This window comes from Gobius niger (genome assembly GCF_951799975.1).
Source record: "Gobius niger genome assembly, chromosome: 2".
Taxonomy (NCBI): domain Eukaryota; kingdom Metazoa; phylum Chordata; class Actinopteri; order Gobiiformes; family Gobiidae; genus Gobius; species Gobius niger.
Window position 1 is genome coordinate 25,258,791 of NC_136853.1, and position 22,402 is coordinate 25,281,192.

Consider the following 22,402-nt stretch of genomic DNA (forward strand, 5'->3'; position numbering starts at 1 on the left):
AGGTCTCCATCCTGTATTAACCTGTATTATTTTTAATGTGTTAATTATCCAACAGCTGCTTTTTACCGTCTAAATATTGACTTCTTCTGTCGCAGTAAAATGACCATCACAGAAATGTCATGGCCTAAACCGGTATTCAGGTGTTAGTTTTATATACATCAAACCATACATTCTCAACTTTAAAGTTTATAATCACCAGAAATGCCAAATTCTATTACAGTATGGATTACCACAAACTCTTGAATAGTAACCTTGACAGAAAACACAAGATTTGTAGCATAATTGGCTTTTCATAAACAGTAAAACATAATATTTAGGCAGAACTGTCACAGTACTTAGCATTAAAAGGGAAAATATAAAGTGGTGTGTATTGGGAGTGGGGGAAAATTAACATGAAGCAAAAGAGAAATACTGTGAAGTCCTGTAATAAATTTGGATCCAAAATTTAGATGTAAACCAGTTGGCATGGACTAATGGATAATTATTGGAAAATTGCCTCAGGGAAAAACAATTTGCTTCATTATCAACATTTATATAGAAAGTCAATAACAGCCAACATCTAGAGGCAATAGCTTGCCTCTACAGTCATAGCCAGTGTGGCATGTGCCAAAACAATGGACTGTAGAAACTTCATGTATGTCAGGCACGAAGAGTCAAATGTGTTCTCAGTCCACAGGTCGCTTTTCACTGTATTTTCTTGTGAATTCTTCAGCGTTCTTCATAAACTTTGCCCGGTCTTTAGTGTATTCCTCTGCCAAGTCAGTCCTCAGTGGGTGCTCAGGCTCTGGGGTGTTCACCAGAGCAATGAGACACTGAATCACTACAGGGAGACAACAAAAGACATGTTATCCATTGTAACACCTTTACAACTCTAGAGCAATGATGCCAATGGTGCTGGGATTTTAATCCGTCTGCCAAATTGTCAACAACATTTTGTTTTACAACCAAAAACATCGTGCTGCAACGTGCTTGGACTTCAAGGATTCTTTCTCAATTGCAGCTGAACCATTTCTTCAGATGAATCTGCACTATCAGAGCTCCATCAAGGAGTTTTCCACTTCACCTAAACCTTTCGTTCCCTCCACAGCTCAACCTTCGCCTCTTTGGAAAGCTCAATCGTACCAATTACCCATAATGCACAGGATCTTTTTCCTTATTTAAAATGAAAACTTTATTCAGCAATGAAACCACACCTGAACACCATGCATATGTCCTTACACAGGAAAAAAATAAAAATAGATATGCTATGTCCCACTATGTCCTATGTCTGATCCATTTAAATTACAAGGGACCAACAGTGTCGGCGTGAACTAATACCACCCTAACAACTACATGTGATCATATTTTTATTGGCCATAACATGTAAACAATAACAGGGCAGGAGGAAAACGTTAATAGCTAATGTAGGGGGTGGAAAAAACATTATTTTATGTTTCTTTAATCCAGACCATTCCAGAACGTGCATTTTAATTCTTCTGAAACCATTCTGAAGTTGATTTGCTTTTGTGCTTTGGGTCATTGTCTTTTTGCAGCACCCATCCTCTTTTGAGCTGTTGGACAGATGGTCTCAGGTCTTTCTGCCATGTATCTTGGGGATAAGGTTTTGATGTTGGTGTGCGCCTTCATTTTTCCTCCACACATGACTCTCACAAACTTCAAATGTGCAGCAGTGTTATTATAGACAGAAATTAAGTCCTCCGTGGTGTTCTCTCGTGAACCCAATTCTTATTCAATGTTTTACGTATTGTAGACGTGTCAGAGATGTTGGCATGTGCCAGTGATTTCTGTAAGTCTTCAGCTGAAACTCTAGGCTTCTTTATTTACCTCATGAAGTATTCTGCCCTGTGCCCTTGGAGTCATCTTTACAGAACGGCCACTCCTTGGAAGTGAAGCAACAGGGCTGAACTGTCTCCATTTGTAAACAATTTTTCTAACAGTGGATTGATGAACATCAGGGTTTTTAGAGATGGTTCTGTAACCTTTTCCAGCTTTATACAAATCAACAATTCTTGGTCTTCAGACAGCTCTTTTGAGTGAGTCATGGTGCACATCAGACAATGCTTTTCAACAATGGACAATTCTTAACTAGTGTGTGTTTTTCAATGGCGAGGGCAGCTTTAAGCTAAACCTCAGTGACTGGGCTTCAGGTTGGCTCACACCTGACTCTAAAAGTCTGCACAAATTTGTCTAATTAGCTCTGGGAGCATCCTTAGCCTGGGGGCTGTACTCACTTCTTCCATGCCGTCCTGTGAATATTTACATGTTATGCCCAATGACAATATGATAAAATAGTATAATTGTTTGGGTGGTATTAGTTCAAGCAGACACCATTTACTCATTCTTGTGATTTAAATAAAGATCAGACCACATTTTATGACCAATTTATGCAGGGTTCACATGCTTTATCCTCTCACTGTATTCAATGTTTTCCATTTTCAGCATCAAAGTTCATAGTAAAAATGCTAAAACGATGCTAGGTTATGTTGAAACACCGTCTGTAGCCACATTAGCAGATTCTACAGTTTCTATCGAAACACCTGCTCCTTTTGACCTGGTACAGCACCAGTAATCAAATCCTACATTTCAACAATAGATGCATCTAGTTTCAGAACTTTACTCAGGGTTTGAGTAATTTAAGCCCTAATTTAAGTTTGGCGCTCAGCCACAGATTCCATCCTGCTGCGTGAGTAAGAGGAGGAGGGGCGACACTGCGTGTGCTGGAGGTAAGGACAAAAAGTATAGATACCTGCTCAAATTAATAATTAGCTTTGATACTAAATCGATACTTAAAGTAGCATCGAGGGATCTTTTTATTTGACAAACCTTCCTCAAAAGGTGACTCTCCAGTCACAAGATAGATAGATATAGATATATTTTCATGCATGTCATCACTGCTCTAGAGGAATAGTGTGCAGTTGAATCATTATACGGTTTCCAATCATACCTTGACAAGTTCTGGTGGCTGGTTTCCAGTTCTCAGGGCTTATAATAGACAGGCAAACCTGGCCCTTGTCATCAATGTTTGGATGGTAGATTCGTGTCTTGAAAGTGATTTTGGGTGGTTTAAAGGGGTATTCAGCTGGGAAGACTATTTCAATCCGAAAGGCTCCTTTGTCATATGGTGGATTATCCTGATTTTAGAGAAAATGTCTTGTTTAGCATTATGTTAGGAAGAACATCATACATACATATCTGTAAATCACTGTATATCTCTGCTTTTATACTTACAGGAACAATAAGCCCTTGCCAGTACAAAATGTTTGTCTCGTCCACGATTATGTTCCGGAAATTTTTGATTCCTGTATTTTGAATGTCTTCGAGTTCCTGGTGGAAAAAAGAAGCAGATTTATTAACACAGGGTTTGAACAAACAATTCGACCCGTCAGCAGTGTTTTGGAGCATCAATCATCTCTCTGGGGCTAGAGACGGCATGGCAATATATTATATAACGGAACGACACCAGCAAGTCTCCAATATAAAGGAGCAGTATCATTTAATTTTTTGCATAAGGATCAGGCATGGTGAAAGTATACTTGATTTTTCCCTATAGGGAAATCTGTACAGCATTTGACCCATCCTTCAATGTCGCTGGGGCAACCTGTAGGAGCAGTGGGCGACCACAGTGCAGATGTGGAGCCAGACTAATGGTCAGTATCATCTGGCTGGAGGATTCGCCTATTGTACATGTTTTTAGTGGAAACCAGAGTACAGAAAACACGGGGAGCACACATGCAAACTCCACACAGAAAGCTCCCGTCAGGGGATCCAATCCGGGACCTTCTAGCTGTGAGGTATGAGCGCTGACCGTTGCACCACCATATAAACCATTTTGTTCAAACTATATGGTTTAAAAGAGAGGTACTGGTCAAGATGGACTCCGGGTTCTTGGCTGTGGCACTTGGAGTTATGGCGATACCATCCAAGGAGAGGCTGTGAGCAGAAAGAATCCCCCTATGCTTTTTATGACCCAGAACAACAAATTTGGTTTAACCAGAATCACAAAATAACAGAAGTAATTTTCTGTCATCCAGGATTTACTATCTAAGAGGCTAAGAAGTTTTTTGAGTTGATCATGAGCGTCTGGTAAGTTTTAATCGCCAGATAGAGCAGAGTACTGTCTGCATCACTGTGAAAACTGATATTATGGCATCTTATTATGTAACCTAGTTACAGCATGTACACAGCAAAGAACCCTGGCCCAGCACAGAATCCTGAGGCACACCGAAATGTTTCTTGGAGATTTGAGCAGATTTGTCATTTATCATCATGTAGCTACAGCTGCTTACATTGAATGTAGGATCTAAATCACTCAAGAGCAGAGCCACAGATCCCGACTACAGACCTCAATCCCTTCAGGAGTTAGGAGTATGTTTATTGGGACCATAGCAACCCTCATAGAACTGTGTGATGCGCATCACCTGATTTCTAAAGGAGCAATATAATGCTATTTTACAACCGTCTAAATACAACTACAAGCATGTATTTTATTATATTATATCACAAAACAAAGCCCTTTTATGTACATTTTGTGATGTCACACACTGTGCCCAGGATAAATATCAAACATCTCAAGACAATAGCAACACATTTAGGCCAAATGTAAAACACATTTGTTGTGAAAAATGTCTACCGTTTAATATTCACTTCAAATAGGTTATAAATAAAAACAGAATTGGTTATAAATAAAAAATATTCACTCTTCAACAGCAATAATGTGAAATGTTGGTGTGCCTTCCGCTACAATAAACATGGACGCTGTGCTGTGATGGCGAGAGCACAAAACATTAGTCTGTGACAGTTTCATTTTCTAGCAAACTGAAAGAAAAAAAAAGGAAAAAAAGAAAAACAGAACTGCAATTACGTATAATATAGCAACTATGTCGTGACTTACAACGTGACATAGTTCAGATGGCGATTGAGCCTGACGTGTAATTCAAATTGGATGTAAAAGAAATGGTACATGACCAAGCAATAAGCTGAGACGCTCGCGCGCACCCTGCCCCAAAGGTTCCATGTTTAGTGAGCCGCTGCTGCAGTGACTGTGCGTAAAACTGAGCTATGCTAAAGATTTACTACAACGAACCTGCTATAAAATACCGTATCAATCATGTACACAGCGAACTGCTGTGTTGTATCAGTATTGATTAAGTTACAATCTGAGGAGTTATTACTGGTACAAGGCATTGAAAAGCATAACTAGTTAATTCGCTCGGGCACTGCCATCATGCTTTCGATTTTGACTTAACAATAGACAAAACTCCCCGAAGACTCTATAAGACTCGCCACCACTTACTCTCGTACCTATAAAATGGTTTGTATTGATTATAATAAACGATTTTAACCAGAAATTCTGAAAATTTACCTTGTTAAGTCGCCTTGTAGTAGCCATTGTGAAAACGAGTTTGCCGTCTTCTTCCTGTTCTTCACAGTTCTCTCTTCTTCTGCGCTTGTTTCAGATGTTCGTTCCTCTTAAACAGCGCTACCCTCCGGCCGAGCGGGAAGAACATCACCAAGTAGCACATTTGTGCTGATTGTCTTTAGTGTGTAGGCTAGCCTCCCCCCCTGACATATGCGTATCGTGTAGTTTTATGCTTGTACTGCCTTTTGAGAGTGAGAATGTCGCAGAAGTTTGAGTTGTTCCTGGCCGGAGTAACTTCAGTGAGACCTCCACGCGCTGTGTAAGATGGCTGCGCGAGGGGAGATTCACGTATGTACGTTACTTTACTGGCACATAGTTAAATGAACTCAGTCTCACAGCTTTTCTGACTACGGCTGTTCTTTCTGTTCAGAATGTGTTGGCAAAAGCACAGTTGTTCGATTATTGGTTCTACACATTTGAGTTTCGAAAACGTCGTCTGATTTATGGATTGCTGGTAAGCTGTTTAAATAAACTCATTGCCTACTCGAGCTGCTTTAGATTAGCAACACCAACACTGTTAGCTAACTTGTCTGTAAAACCAACGAGAAAGGTTAATGTTGTCAAATCACGCCATCTCTGTGGCGTTTATGTGACAACTTAACGCTTTCGCTTCTGTGTTTATTCCTATGCTAGGTTAGCTAGCGCAAGCCGTTTGTGTTTTGGCTCGACTATATATAAACTTGCTTCAAATAGTCAGATCATTTTTCAAGTTTCATTTTGCTGAACATCACAAAGTTCCCCTGACATTGATAGTTGTTTGTTTAAGTTGGATGCGAACTATTGAGTTTGTGTTACGATTTTCGCTCTTGATAAAATAAACTTCCTGATGCCCACTGAAATATTCAATCATTAAGTAGAGCTACTGGTGAAATGTACATGATTAAACAATTCTGTTATAACATAATGAAGGAAATGTCTTGTTATAACCATAATTTACAGAGGTCACCATACTCTGCATTTTAGGAATTGCATGGTTCCTGTTAAGGGTTAAAGGTATTGAAGTTCGGAATGGACAGCTTTTTCAAAGCAGCTGTGTGTGATCTGGACAAACTCCTTGATGACTTTGAGCTAAGTTCTGGTAAGATTTTCACTTTTGTTTTACCATAATTTATGCAGTCACCCTAACAACCATGTTAGTGACACTATGATTTCTTCCCTTTTGCTCCTAAAGAGGAACAAGAATGTAATCCAGTGTTCCTGAAGCCTACAGTCTACTCCTTCTCCTCTGCAAACTCATCATGGCCTTCCTCAGAGACATCTGTTGTTTCTACAAACCTCCCTGACCTCAACTCTCTACACTATGGCTCTCCCGCACACTTCCCTGACCACTTCATGAACCATAACCACACCACAGAAGAAGGAGAGGCCAAAATGCAACCCCTCACAGGTGTGGACCTTCTCTCCTCTGTCAATCGTAGACAAGCAACAAGCTCTGCCCCTCCCTGCCCTGACAGAGCTCTGAAACCAGTCTGTGACCTGGTAAATGACACCAGCTCTGCTATCCATGATGCCTTCAGTGAACTGGACATGATGGAGAGACAGATGGAGCATGAGGAGGCGTTGCTTGTAGTCTTTGACAGTCGCCTTGTATCTGGAAAGGATCTCGGAGGAGATGGTGACGCTACTGCATGTGAATGCACTGTGGATGAACAACTATCTGATCAATTGGAGGAGCAGAGCTCACTTTTGGCCTCTTTGGACATCATTCTTCCATTGGCAACAGAACAGTCTAGTGATTCTCTCCAAGAACAGACAACTGAAGCAGTTAAATGTGAAGAACTGACATCCTGCTGCCATACAGAAGAGAGCTCTTTTGACAAACGTAAAGAGGAGGATACACAGTCTATTGAGCACATTAAAGAAGCTGATCCGTGTGCTTACAAGAAAGAGGAAACTGATTCTTGTGAAGAGTCTGAGACTCAAATGGAGTCCAAGCAGAGGTCCTCAGACTGTCAGCCTATCGGTTTGTCCTGTTTACCTTTGGCTGTATCTATGTGTGGCGCTCTGGTAAATCACAATACAGAACAGGATTGTGAGCAAACTGTGGCTCGTGATAGTAGCGTATCTGAGCGCACAGAGGCAGATAGCCTGTCTGCTGTGGACAATTTAGAGAAAAGTTCCTACTTTGCCGAATCTCCCATAACTCACTGTGAGGAAGATGCCAAAAGATCTCCTCTTGGTGCTTCTGATGTTCTGTTACCTGAGCACTCAGAATCGAGCCCAGTTGACCCTCCTGAGTTTGGCTTTGAATATTTACCTGAGAGTGACCAAGCTGAGATGTTGGTTACAGATGAGGAGTTGGATGCATTTCTCCAGGTCCACAATGAGGCAGAGGGGATCAAAAGTGTCTCTTGTAGCAGGTCAGAAGATTACCCTGTACCTGCGTTCTTTCCAGAGTCTTGCCTGGATCTGGAGGATAGGGTTGCGGAGAAGGAGCTGATGATTGAGACAAACAATGATACTCTTGAAGGCCTTGAATCCCCAGAGAGTGATAGGACAATGTTGGTGTCTGTGGAGGGAAATGTAAAACTTGGTGCTCTCTCAGACCCCTCTTCTTGTCTTGGTTCTGGGGGGATAAGTCTGACTACAGGCAACACATTCCAGTCCCTGGACAACATTAGCAGTGAACATGGAGGTGCTCGGCCCAAAATGCCTCTCTGCCTGAACTCCATATCGCCACCAGCAGAAGAGGAGGAGCAAATTCACAATATCACCACTTCTTCTACATCTCATCCATGGGTTACTGAGATTACACCAGCTTCACCTACGATTTCCAGCGCAACCGAGGAGCCGTCTGACCTCAGTGAATGTAGTTCTGTACACAGCTCTCAGGACCAGGGCAATTATTGTGTGGGATATGATGAGTTGTCAGAGCCTCCACCTTACCCTGGGGAGGCCACCACTGTCAGTGTCCAGTCTACAGAAAGGGAGGGGGAACTGGAACTAGGGAACAAGCAGCCAGCATGGGTACCTGATGCAGAAGCTCCAAACTGTATGAACTGTTCACAGAAGTTTACCTTCACAAGACGGAGGCACCACTGTCGAGCCTGTGGGAAGGTATGGTCTTTGTGGCGTCTATAATCTGCCTTAGCAATTATTTGTAAAAGACATTGATGTTTCTACATACAACAAGCCTCAATGGTGCCAAGTTAACTACCTGGGAAGAGTGTAGCACATTTAGAAATAGCTCAGAGACCAGATTAAGTCCCTGGCTCCAAAAATAGCACTGAGCTTTGTAGTCAGCAGTTATTTTTTCTGCATTTCTATCGATCACTGTGAGATGAACATAAGCAAAGATAAAGCAGTGATTTATATCCTGTACATTTTAGAACTATTAAGTGTCATTTGAAGTTTGAAATTATATTTTTTAATCTGCTCATCGCCATTACAGCTATGCTTTTGTGTAGACAAGACTTTATGGTTTCTTTTATTAGCACATTGTAATTGCCCCCCCCCTTGTTATGGTGGCAGGTTTTCTGTGGTGTATGCTGTAACAGGAAATGCAAGTTAAAGTACCTAGAGAAAGAGGCTCGTGTGTGCATCATCTGTTTTGATTCAATACGAAGAGGTAAGACCCTTTGACACGCTGTTTTTGCTCTTTTTTTCCTTTCAGTAATAACCGTTGAGTTTCATTTTCAGCAACAACATCCAAACAATTAAATTGGACAACTGCTTCTACTAGTTTTTTTGTTTTCTTCCTGATTAAGTGTCTTTGGGTACCTTTAAAAAGCACTATGCAAGTACTATTTATCATTATTATGTTGTTTTTTTATATATATATTTCTTTATTATTTTGTATTATTTTTATATTTCTATTATTTAATTATAAGCTTTTTCTTTTCGTAATGTAGATCAGGATTAATTTGTCAAAACCGCACAGATTTTTGGGGTTTTCCGGTGCGTTTCATAATTATGACCCAATGGAGATGGTTAAGTGTCAAATATTGGAGTTACCATTAACATATTTCATAAGCATTTGGATGCTGCAGTGTGTGTTGATGTATGTAGTGACATGGTGACAAACAAAGTAATTTTACAAATTCTGGTGAAGATGTGCTTAAAAGGTAGTGCTGTAGTTTGCCTCCTGGAAACAATAATAACTTTATTTGAGAAATCTTCTAAAATCATTGTAAATGCACTTACAGTCTGTTTCAATTTATTCAAAACATTTGAATTAATGATAAATATGCATAATTCATCTCATATCTAAGACTGCAATAAATGCGTAAACCTGAGAGAGAGAGAGGGAGAGAGAGAGATGGGAGGGGCAGATGGATTGAGAGCAAGGAGAGTTATAGCAGGACACTAGCATTTGTCCTTGGTTGCGTGGTGGAGCAATCACCTAACCGTAGCCATGTGATGCACACACGGCGTGTCTATATTAAGAAGAAGGAGGTGTTCACTTTCATCAGGCTGCGACATCCTCTTTTTCTTATCTCTCTCCCTCATACCAGCTGCCTTTTGAAAGCTAAGCTAGCAGGCTAATATTCACAACAGAAGGTGAACAAGTAAAGCAAAACAAGTGATATGCTATTTGACTGATCTGGATCGGACTTTTGTGTGTCTAAAAGAGAATGGCAAGGATGAGGTAAGAATTGGCAGAGTTGAAGTTGTAGTTTGTGATGGTTTACATTTTTAGCAAATTGCCTCTCTTGTTGCTGTTGCCTTATTTGGTGTATATGTATATATATGTGTAGATATGATTGCAATTACCTTGACTGTCTGGTCTTTGTGGTTGGTAGTTCTTGTCTGCCTTTCCAATCATATACACCAGGTCAGTAAAGAGTTATGACACTTAACCAATGTAATGCAGACGAGTGCTGACTTGGCAATTTTGGGGAAACAGGCACCTAATCATTGTATGCCTTTGTCGTAAGCAACTAAATGCGTGAATTTTACTGATAAAAACAATTAGATTTTTTACAAACACAAAACATTTTACATGATGTAAAAGTTGTTTTTGTTTACAATTTGTTCTGTTTATTGTTTTTATAATTTGTACAATTAAAAGTCCACAGAGCCCTATGCTTTGGGTTGCAAAATAGGTCGTGTTCACGTGACGTCAGTCTAAAGAGCCCATAGTTTAAAATTGAGGTGGAGGGCAACTGTTCCGTGGAGGTAACTATGGTAACGGTCAAGTTCAAAGTCATACCTTCTGCACATATGAACTCTGGTCTTATTATTTCCTCATAAAGGCAAACAAGTGTTTGATGTTGGCCTGATGGAAGGACTTTCAGCCATCAAATTTCATGTCAGGTTTGTGAATCCAATCACGATCAAAAAGTGATCAGAGAGAACATTTGGACATTTTCTTTTTTGGAAATTTCTTTAAAAAATGTCTTTCTCCCATAGAGTTGTATTGCACCTGCCCTCCAAATGAAATAGAATTTTCTAACGTGAACACAACCTATTCTGTGACTGAAATCAGTAGCTAAAAAAACTCTGTTGATCTTCCTTTACTTATTCACCAAAATGTTTTGAGGCCGCCTATATTCAAGATTCAAGATGTTTTTATTTGTCAAACCATTTGAATGGTTTGAAATTATGTTTCTCTCCTCCTTGATTGTGGAGTGTGGGAGGGAGGTTAGGGAGTTCAGCTTCCCGATAGCCCTGTGGACGAAACTGTTCTGTTTGTATATGGATGTAAGCTTATACGGTTAAGTCAAAGTTCTGGAAGTTTTTGTCAAATACTTGTTTTCTGACAAAGGGGCTCATTGGTGTTAAAAAATGATGTAGTAAACTTTAACTAATGCACTCAGAGCTTCCACTATCCTCCTCCACAGACATGTGGCTGCGAATGCTTATACAAAAGGTTTTATAGGACAGATTTCTTGAAATTTGTTGCTCAAATCAAGGACAAATTTACTTGGCACAAATGCCTTCAGTGATGGTCTACAATGTAAATGATCTTGAAATAAAAGGAAAAATAATACATAAATAAGTTTGTAAACTTTTGACGGGTACTGTTATAGAGTCCCGATCATAAGACCAGTTGAAAAAAAAATCACATTTTGCAATGTTGGATCTTATCAACGTTCCATGTAGAACTTCAATATGCAAGAAGAAGAAACGGAGTGACTTTTGATCGGGACTGTATATGTATTTATGTATATGTGTATGTATATTATATTATATATATTCATAGTTAATATAATTTAATTTGTCAACAGCTGAAGCTCTGGAGCGGATGATGAGCCCAACCGGGCCCAGCCCAAATCCAAACATCCCATCTGAGTACTGCAGCACCATCCCCCCTTTGCAGCAGGCCCGTGCTGCTGGCACTTTGAACTCTCCTCCTCCCACCGTCATGGTGCCTGTGTCTGTTCTCAAGCACCCAACTAGTGAAAGTAAATCCATTTAAGATTACTCTGTACATTTCTTTACAGCAAAGAAACTATCCTGTATCTTCTGGGGGCAGGTTGTCCACGGGAGCTCAAGCGTGTGTGGTTTGCAGATGGCATTTTACCAAATGGAGAATTTGCAGACACCACAAAGCTATCAGTGACAAGCCGTAGAAGTGAAGAGTTCCCACCGGACCAGACTGTAGGTTTATCTAATGACATACACTCACACTAAACACACTAAACTTTACTAGTTTAAATTAAATAAATGTGCTTTTGTGCTTGTAGCCTAGTCCTGCTGGGTCTGACAGTGGTGGAAGTGGTGACCAATCAGCCCCTGCCCCAACTGGAGCTGAGGAAGTGGTACGACCGCCTCTGGCTGGTCCATGGGATATTGCCCTACTGTCCCTTATCACTTCCTCCGTGAAAATGGTTCACAGTCTCCTGCCAGACAATGTGGATGAGCTGCCTCCATTGCTGATCACCACCGGAGAGAATGAAGTTGGAGGTGCATTTTTATTCAGATCCAATTATTGTAGTAACAGCGGTTTCTGTAGGTTTTGTCCGTGATGCTCCGTATTGTTTTGCAGATGTCCTTGTGGAGGAATGTCCGGCCCCATGTCAGATCTTGCATTTATTGGAGGAAGGAGGGCCTCGTCCTTTAATGTTTGTGCTGAATGCCAACCTCGTGGTCCATGTCAAAATAGTTACATGTAAGTTATCCCAATACTAATATTTTTGAGTTTGTGATTACCCTACAGAGCCTGGGATCTGTACCTAATGCTTAACATCTTGTATAGTACCTGTTAAAAGTTTGGAAACACTTTTCTCTGTGTTGGCATTTCTTTATTTTCAACACTATTTACATTGTGTGATTCACATTCACTTTGTTTTATTTTTCAACCTAACTAAAACATTATGCTATGAATAAACACTTGGAATTATGGTGAAGTAACTCAAAATATGTTTTACATTTTATATTCTTCAAAATTGCCACCCTTTATTCTTTTAGATTTTCTCAATGAGCTTCAAATGGTTTTTCAGTCTGTGAAATGAAAACCATTTCTGCTGACTATATTGTGAAGCCCATTGAGAAAAGTGTGCAAAGCAGTAATCAAAGTCATTTCTAAATGTTGTGTGTGCTTTTCTTTTTTCAGATGGTAGTTGCCAATGCTGGTGCTTTGGGTCAACAGGGCTTCAGGCTCTAGGACAAAAAGAGTTGGTGTTTTTATTGGAATGTTTGCCTGAAGAAAAAACACTGCCACAAGATCTTTTCACCCTTTATCTTAACATTTACCAAGATGCCCAGAATGGTCAATCAAGTTTTGTATTGTTTATTTAGTTACTTTGCTTTGTGCATGAGATAACTACTCTCTTACTGCTTCCCCTCAGGAAAGTTATTGGATGACCTGGACAACATTACTTTCACGAGCAGTTTCCTGGGCAGCAAAGACCACGCAGGGATGCTCTTCTTCTCTCCCAGCTGTCAGCCTCTAGATGGCCTCAGTTTGCCTCCACAGCCTTTCCTCTTTGGTGTTCTTATACAGAAACTAGAAGTTCCTTGGGCCAAAGTCTTTCCACTGCGATTGCTACTGCGGTTGGGCTCTGAATATGATGGTGAGTGGCTGTCTTTGTCTACAGTGAATTTTCATGATCCAACAAGTATTCTTTTTTTAATGTATTATTATATATTTTCTTCTTCAGTATACCCTACACCCCTGACAAGTGTGCGTTTTAGGAACTCTGTATATCGGGAGACAGGGCACACAATAATGAATTTACTGTCTGTAAGTAACAAAAAAAAAACAGTTGTCAATTGTCTTTGGATCTGTTTGATGCATTTTTTTTGGGGGGTCAAAGGATCTAAGAAACTACCAGTACAGTCTGTCAGTGGTGGAGGGGCTAAGAATTCACATGGAGATGGGACGAAGTTTCATTGACATCCCCAAAAGCAGCTTCACTGAGGTAAGACATCAGCACAGGTAGAGGATAAATTGGTTGGCCGATATATCTGCCCGATCTAATGCCGATAAAAGCCGATATCTCCGGAACCGGAGGAGCACCATAGGGGCTGACAAACATCGCCATAAAAATTGGTTAAAAGTTTAAGTTTTTATATTTTTTGTTGCAGACTTTTGCTTTATCATTTCTGAACCATAAGAGACTTACTGTTTTTAGCTGATTAATCTCTTTCAAATTGAGCTCACTCTTTGCCAATAAAAATCTCTGAGCCTGAGAAAAAACCCATATCAATCGACCTTAATCGCGTGCAGACTGTTGTTGAGTTGAGAAATGTTTTAACTCAAGTTTGTGAAGTGGAATATACTGTACGTGTCTTTATTATTATAACTGTCTTTTTTACACCAAATTGTTTTTATTTTATTATTAGTTGCTCAAAGTTGTAAATTCATCCAATGAACACGTGATCAGTATTGGAGCAACGTTTAGCCCTGAAGCTGACTCTCACCTGGTGTGTTTTCAAAATGAGGAAGGAAACTATCAGACTCAAGCCAACAGTATGCCTGGAAAGACTCGAACAGGTGCTTGATCTACTATCCTACTACATTTACTGTAGCAGCTTCAACATAACTAAAATATTTTGCACTCTGTAGTGACAGGGGCCAGTTTTGTGGTATTTAATGGAGCACTGAAACCATCATCAGGTTTTATAGCCAAGTCCAGCATTGTTGAAGGTAATACACTTACTGTACTGTCAGTAATCTGTAGACACCATCATTCAAAGGCTGAAACTGTTATACCTAAACTAATGAATGTTTTTTTAGATGGGCTTATGGTGCAAATCCCACCAGAGACCATGGAGTCCCTCCGCCTGGCCCTGAGAGAGCAGAGAGACTTTGACATACCATGTGGCAAAAGTGATGAGGCAGAGGTCAGAGAAACCGTCACCGTGCGCTGGACCAGCTGTAGTACACCTGTTAATAAGGGGTAAGATACCTCTCAGGGGTTCCCAAAATGAGGGTTTGACAGTCCCGTAAAGCTGCAAGGCTCAAGACCATTTAGAAATGTAATCCAAAAGTTGATAACACTGTACATATTCTGTGTCATATAAATAAATCCAGCTGCACATCATGACATGTCCAGCTGGATTTATTTATATGACTCTGATGATTGGTGTGTCTATGTGCAGTTTGCATGTTCTCCCCGTGTCTGCGTAGGTTTTCTTCAGATACTCTGGTTTCCCCTGCAACTAAAAACATGAACAATAGGCCAGGTGAATGAGAATGTTTGGGTGTGAGTGGGGGGACGACAGATGGAAATTAGCCCATGGTTTCGATCTGGTGTGGTGTGTTCATTAACATGCACCGTCCCTGGCAAATAAACCAATAAATAAACAAATCTACCTGTTTGTTTGGACACTTTTTAAAATGTGTTTATTTTGTTTTTTTTAGCAAAACCAGTGCCGTGGATGGGCGACCGTTGGATGGAATTCCCAGCATGAGAGTTCAGCCGGACACAGAGTTTGTAGCGGATGGACGCTCTATCAGATGTACTGAGGTAGAATGAATGAATCTCCAAAATGTTTTAGTTGTGTAGAAATGTGTAACAGTTTCAATTTGTTTCCAGGTTTTCTGCCAGTCGAAGTCTCCAGACACTAGCCATGTCTCAGTATTCACTTCCTGCAGTGCTTTTCTAAAAGACATTGCTCTCGCCACATGCAGTGCTCTCACCCCACACCTCGCAGTGCTCATGAGCAGAGGAATTAACTCTGTGTCACTTAGAGTCTCCACACAGGCTGACATGGTAACACCCGGGACCCCATTTTCGCACATGTTGGCATACTGAAAACATGTATTGATGTGGTGGTTCTTCCTCAGGTGGAGTACCAGGCTGGTTCTAGAGGACGGCTCCTTCCCCAGCGCTACATGAACGAGCTTGACAGTGCTTTAATACCAGTCATCCATGGAGGTAGTGCAAGTGTTCCACAGACTGCTATGGACATGGAGTTTGTTTTCTACATTACCTGCACCATATAGTGAAGCATGACGAAAATGGTCTAGCGAACTCCAACCCAGGATGTAAACTGTAGGGATGTGTGCAAATGACAAGGAACTGTTTAAAGGTCATGAAGATACCAAAGCTGCATAAATCAGGAAGATATATGTTAAATAAGGACGCTGTGACCAAAAAGCATTGAACACTTGAAGGCATTTGTCAGTTTTCTGCCTTCTGGGGCTTCAACCTGGAGCCACACATGTCTGTTCCTGTTCAACGCTAATCTAGATGTATTTATTGTTTATATATATTTTTGGGGATTATTTATATTAAATCAAGTTGAGTTCACACTAGTGTCATGTTAAAATTTGGTCAATGATTTTATGTGATCTAAATGGCAGTCATTGGATTATACAGTATGAGACGTGAATTATATTATCAAATGACAAAAAAAGGTTTTAGAGTCATTTCTTTTGTCAAATGTGTTTCTCTATTTTCAGAGATCTGAAACCTAATGATGCGCAAGTTGAAGTAACTCCTATGTCACGAAGGTCAGGGCCAGTATTCTTGTAAAGAATAATCTGAAAGAGTTGATAATGCAAATTTAAGGTCCATAGTGCGGAAGTATAAATCCAATCACACTGTGACGTGTAAAGTAACAGCAGTATTTTGTCTGCCCCATTTGCATTTGACACTACAGGCCGCAGCAATCTGCAATTGCACAATTTCCATTTGTTGATGCTCTTGTTTTTATAAGTTAAGTGGGATTCACTTAAAATGTGTTGAACACTACTTTATTGGTTTCAGATTTTCTAATTTATTTCAGCTTGCTGACAGTGAGTGGAACTGGTTTCATTTTAAATGTCAAATATTTTTTTGGGTGGTCATTTTTTGTGAATCATGCAAACCCTCAGAAATTTGATTGTATTAAGGTGATTTGAGAGGACGATCTACATTTTCTAAATGTAGTTGTGATTACTGGTATAAAAGGTTTTGACATCTCTTTTCTGAATGTACAGCAAGGGCTGTAGATATTACACATTGTCTTTTCCACTTGTTTCAATTTAAAAACAAAATTCCTGCAAATTAGGATTTGCTAATATAGATTTTTTTTTTTTTTTTTTGTAGTTCATAATGAAGGTTTTATTAAACTGAATAATCAATTTTGATAGGAAGAAGGCTGTTCATTCTACACTTTATGTAGCATAAGAAGTAAATAAAAACTACCACATAATCCTAAATGCAATTCATTATTAAGAACAAAATGTATACATGCAGCCATACACTCATGAGAAATTAATGCTACCAGCATCATTGACTTCCTGAGTTATTATTTTACATGTTAGGACTTTTCACAGTTCAATTTAGCAGATTGTATTTAAAACATTTTTAATGATTGTAGCTTGAAATGTAAAAATTTTAAATATGACATTTTCCAGCTGACAGCTTCCAGTTGGGAGCTTTTGTTTGTCTGCATTAAATGGTCTTTCTGACTATTAAGTACAATTAAATAAATCCTCTACTCATTGCACCAGCTTTATTTTTGATCAAACTGCCATATGTATCAGTTTATGATTACACTCATGTTATGCATTTAAAGATTAAAAATACATTTTCAAATGAATTGCTTCGGTTGCTGTTTTTGCTCTGCCTTGTCAGGTCACACTTGCCTTTTTAAGAGCTGTGTTGTAACCAAAAGCGTTACACCTCCAGAGTGGAGGGGTGTGTTTTAACAAAAACTGACTCTGGTTGAGTTCATTCACTCATATGCAGCAGGGCTGAAGCATCACACACCACCAGGACACTTAAGGATGAGTGGACGAGTTGGAGACCTAAACCCAAGGCAGAAGGAAATCCTAACGGAGGTAGTGCATGTTATAAATGTTATACTTCTAATGTGTGGGTTTTCAGTGATTAATAATGTAATATCCTATTCAATATAAATCCCTAAAATTTGGGTATGATCTTCTGTGTCCAGTTTCGAGAACGAATCCAGGACATCCTTCCCCACCTGCCAGAACAAGATGACCACTATCTCCTGCGCTGGCTTCGAGGTAATCCTCTGTCAAAAGTGTGAATCTACTAAGAAAAATCTAAGAAGTTTGTTCAAAACATACATTTCTGAGGCAGAAGTTAAATTACTCCAACATATTTAATTCAGGCATCGATACCATTGTCTTCATGCCTGGAATTTTTCTCCCATTTTGGTGAAACTAGTTGCATGGCTGAGTGTCATTCGTTGTGTGTGTGTGTGACAGACGGCTAGTGTGTTTCCTATCCAGAGGAACCGTAGCCTCAGGGCTTATGTTTTACAAATAGCCTAGAGCTGTGATAGACGTTGATTTAAATGTCTAGAACTGAAATATCTGTGCCTTATGTAAGTAGAATGAACTTGCTTCAGAGTAAACCGAATCTTGCCAAACTGATTCTTTCCATGAGCATTACCATAAAGTAAAACCCCTCTGGGCCTGGGCACCAGTTTGATTGTGTGATATATACTTAAAGTGTATTTGTTTTCATCCTAAACTGGAATAGTTGATTCTACTGCCTTACGTAAAATGAAAGTGACCTTGTGAATCGTATCTCACTGCAAATGTTTGCTTTACCCCCGTGCACTTAAACTCTGTTTAAGATTAACTTGTTTATCCCACCGCTTTCTAACACTGTGTATTAGATTATCATTTTTAAATGTTTCAATATCACTCTAATACAAATTCAATGCTTTATTATTGTTTCCCTTGATGTTCTCATTTTTGCTAAAAAGCATTTACAATATGATATAATAATCTAGGGCACAGTACTTGTTGATGAGCCAAATCAATAGTGCCGTTTAAGTCAATATTTTTTAACCTTTGAACCGTCTCAGAGCAAATGTTCAACATTTACTGAGCCGTTAACAAAAGCCTTACTATCACATTAATGTACTTGTCATTTTAAACATACCTAATATACAACATACATAATAAAGGTCAATAAATAATAATACCCACATTACTGTTAGACGGGGCTGATTTTGTATGTGAATTTTCCTTTCCAGCTCGTAACTTCAGTGTTCAAAAAACAGAAGCAATGATCAGAAAGGTAAGATCATTTCCTACTGTATCTTTGTTTATTTTGATCACACTTTATTCCTAATACAATTGTACCAACATTTTCCATACAGCATTTGGAGTTCAGGAGACAAATGAAGATAGATACCATTGTTGAAGACTTCAAGCCTCCAGAGGTGCATTACATTCAATGGCCTTTCCAATTTAATGAATTTGATTAAACTTTTTCACCTTAGTAATATTCATCTCCAAAGGAACATTCAGTCAAACATCCCTGCCTAGTGCCCAGTGTCCCTATATTTTCCTATTTAAAGCAGTCTCTTTGGGAGATGGCTGAACAAACTGAGTTCTGTGTGAAATGCATATTATTATTCATGGAAAATGTTTCTCTTCTTTTTTTTAAGGTTATTGAGAAATACGTGTCTGGGGGGATGTGCGGGTACGACCGAGAGGGGAGTCCCATTTGGTATGATGTGATTGGCCCCCTAGATCCCAAAGGCCTCCTCCTGTCTGCAACTAAACAAGACTTTCTTAAGACTAAAATCCGACATACAGAAATTCTGCGGAGGGAGTGTAAGCAGCAGTCTCAGAAGGTACAAATCATCTTTTACTTAATTTCAGCAATGTACATTCATCTTTAAATATTTGACAATTGACATGGTTTTGTTTATATTCCTTAGCTGGGAAAATACATTGAATCCATCACACTCATCTATGACTGTGAAGGCCTAGGTTTAAAACACATGTGGAAGCCTGCTATTGAGACATATGGAGAGGTTTGTCAGGCTACGTCTCTACTCTACAATATTTGGGCTACTGAATACGCAGGGGTTAAAGTGGGCCGGAAAGTTACCGAACACTTCTGGCACTTTGTAATGACAAAATAAAAAACATTTTGCATGGCAGCACTTAACAGAAGCCTCTCTACAGAGTGGAGATTGGCAAAATAATCATCTGAAAAGTGCAGCAGCTACAGACGCTGTGCACTTGAAGCGCAGTAAGGGAAGACTGAATGCTCCTCCTCATTAACAGCATTTATTAGGAAATCAAGAACTATACAGACAGAAACTAATACATAAATGTAGCCTCCCCTTCTCTAGCTTTAGGACACTTTTTATTTGACACTCTGCCTTATTTGTGTTTTTTTTTTTAAGTCTGCTAGTCTGTAAATCTGTAATATTGCAAAATGAGGAGAAATTTCAAAGTAAGCAATCAAGCTCCCTCCCCCTTTTCTCCTGATGCTGACAGAAAAGCTTGTCTCATTGGTCAAAGTTAGGGCACCAGGGATTCTGATTAGTTGCTGAGATCAGCATCACCAAATATACAGCGGGAACCAGATGTTCACATACACTTTATAAAAAGACACATGCATTTTTTTTCTCAGTGTATGACATGAAACCTTTCACTTTTTTGGGTCAGTTAGAATTTTCATAATTATTTTTATTTGCTAAATGCCAGAAGATTGAGATATTGATTATTATTATTATTATTATTATTTTTGTTTTTTTAAACTTTCTACAGAGTTAGACGTTGTCATGACCTAGGAAGCATGTATAGTGTAGATAAACACCTGGTTTCCCCGTAATTATTTGATATTACTTATGTGACGTAAAACACAGGCCACAATTGCACACAATCTATTGAATTTTTAAAAGCATTTAAAGTTTCACAATATCACTTTAAGGTTAGATGAAATTAGGCTCAGTTTAAGTGAGAAATAACAAAACAGTCATGTGCAGGCGATGTAGGGCCGACGTAGGGCCTTTTCAGAGACACAAGATTTCTGACAGTGAGGGGAAAAAAATGAATAAAAGAATATTAGTAATGCCAACTTTAAAGCTATGATGTTGCTATGAAAAACAGTGATTTATTTAAAAAAAATTAGAGAAAAGAAATCATAATGTAGACCGTGATCAGATTTGTACCACTGTGGATTAAGGCTGATTAAAACAGAATATTGTCATCTATACACCCCCACCCCCCACCCACCCGACCCCCACCTGCTGTACTTAATACACTAAAACAATACTCAGGGAACATCTCAAACAAGAGCACCCCTGGGAAAGTGTTACAATTCAGTAAAATGGTTTAAAAAATAAAAACATTAAAGGTATTTGTTACATTGGCAGTAACAATGTATATATCCTGTATACCTATAAGCTTTTGTATATATTGACCTAATGTAGCGTATAGAGTCATCTAGACTAGAACACCAACACCTCCTTTAGTCCAACTTAACGTAACTGCTGTACATAATATACACCGTGTGCATGTTATTAAAATTACTTGAATAACAATATGCTTTGCAGGTTCTCACAATGTTTGAAGACAACTATCCAGAAGGTCTGAAAAGGTTGTATCTAATCAAAGGTAGGTCCATTTTAGTCATAGATTATAGTCATACATTATTTTCTTCGCACTTATTTTCTTCTGTTTTGAAATTTGACACAGCTCCCGCCCTCTTCCCAATGGCCTACAACTTGATAAAACATTTTCTTTGTGAAGAAACGCGACGGAAAATTTTAATTTTAGGGAGTAAGGCCAATATTAAATACCTAAATGATTCAACAATCTTTAAAAGTGGTCATTGTTTATCTTTATACATTCATTAATGCTTCAAATGTCTCTGTAAATACATAGGTAACTGGAAAGATGTGTTGAGAAAAAACATTGATCCTGAGCAGCTTCCTGCTGTTTATGGAGGAAGTCTCACTGATCCTGACGGTGACCCTCGCTGCAGAACAAAAGTGAGACAAGTGTGGATGTATGAGGAAGCCCAGTTTACAATGTCGCAAAAATAATCATACATTTTCATTTGTTTGTAGATAAATTATGGAGGCACAGTTCCCAAATCGTACTACATCCAAAACTCTGTGAATGTAGAGTATGAAAACACTGTCACCGTCAGCCGTGGATCAGTGTTTCATCTGGAATATGAGGTTATTACAAGCAGCACACTGTTAAGGTAAACCTTGTATCTATATTCTGTTAATGACTAGTAAACAAAACAGTAGCTCCCGTTCAGTGCGAGTATCTACTTAAACGCAGCACAAAGTTACCTTTTATGTTTGCATTAATCATTGTGTTCCTTCTTTTAATCCTTACAGATGGCAGTTTTCTAGCGATGGAGCAGATATTGGTTTTGGTGTGTATAAGCAAACTACAAAGGGCAGGAGTCAGAAGGAGACAGAGATGCAGCAGGTCTTGCCAGTTCAACGGTATAATGCACACCTGGTCCCGGAGGACAGCTGCCTGACCTGTCCTGAACCAGGAGTCTGTGAGTGGAACATGAAAAATCTTAGATCTTGTTATTATACGCTATTTACCGTAACACATTTTTGTGCCCACAGATGTGCTGTGTTTTGACAACAGCTATAGCATTCTTCAGTCCAAGAAAGTGAGCTACAATGTGGAGCTGGTTCCTCCGGCTGATATGCAAAAGCTCTGTCCCCCCAGCATAGGAGACATGAGGCTGCAGTAAACAGAGGACAAATACTTTTCACAACACGTTTCATGAGCATTTCAGTGTCATCTGTTGGTCACGGAATGAAAGTCACATAAACTACCTGACAGAGCTACAATGATGAACAACTATCAAAAAAATATTATTTTTCTTTTTATCGTTGCCATGTTTGCCT

General features: G+C 39.3%; 3 protein-coding genes across 3 annotated transcripts; 2 read left to right on the forward strand and 1 right to left on the reverse strand.

Annotated features, from left to right (window-relative positions):
• Nucleotides 1–143: 143 nt before the first annotated feature.
• LOC306959739 (ubiquitin-conjugating enzyme E2 L3-like) lies at nt 144–5,458 on the reverse strand. The gene is made up of 4 exons (XM_079551928.1): nt 5,363–5,458; nt 3,229–3,324; nt 2,945–3,131; nt 144–820 (listed from the first exon to the last, which is right to left on the reverse strand). Exons 1-4 carry the CDS (start codon nt 5,387–5,389, stop codon nt 666–668), a joined length of 465 nt encoding a protein of 154 aa, XP_079408054.1. The 5' UTR covers nt 5,390–5,458; the 3' UTR covers nt 144–665.
• Nucleotides 5,459–5,577: 119 nt separating this feature from the next.
• Nucleotides 5,578–16,462, forward strand: zfyve16 (zinc finger, FYVE domain containing 16). The gene is made up of 19 exons (XM_079551927.1): nt 5,578–5,711; nt 5,790–5,873; nt 6,383–6,497; nt 6,591–8,476; nt 8,891–8,987; nt 11,590–11,766; nt 11,838–11,962; nt 12,049–12,268; nt 12,351–12,473; nt 12,918–13,073; nt 13,153–13,377; nt 13,465–13,547; nt 13,621–13,725; nt 14,150–14,300; nt 14,373–14,453; nt 14,544–14,706; nt 15,171–15,276; nt 15,346–15,522; nt 15,597–16,462. The coding sequence occupies exons 3-19, from the start codon at nt 6,428–6,430 to the stop codon at nt 15,753–15,755; spliced, it is 4,104 nt and encodes a 1,367-aa protein (XP_079408053.1). The 5' UTR covers nt 5,578–5,711; nt 5,790–5,873; nt 6,383–6,427; the 3' UTR covers nt 15,756–16,462.
• Nucleotides 16,463–17,476: 1,014 nt separating this feature from the next.
• Nucleotides 17,477–22,344, forward strand: sec14l7 (SEC14-like lipid binding 7). Its single transcript, XM_079551574.1, has 12 exons — nt 17,477–17,579; nt 17,693–17,768; nt 18,752–18,795; nt 18,878–18,940; nt 19,169–19,357; nt 19,445–19,540; nt 21,074–21,134; nt 21,216–21,299; nt 21,405–21,511; nt 21,590–21,729; nt 21,872–22,041; nt 22,115–22,344. The coding sequence occupies exons 1-12, from the start codon at nt 17,526–17,528 to the stop codon at nt 22,243–22,245; spliced, it is 1,215 nt and encodes a 404-aa protein (XP_079407700.1). The 5' UTR covers nt 17,477–17,525; the 3' UTR covers nt 22,246–22,344.
• Nucleotides 22,345–22,402: the final 58 nt, after the last annotated feature.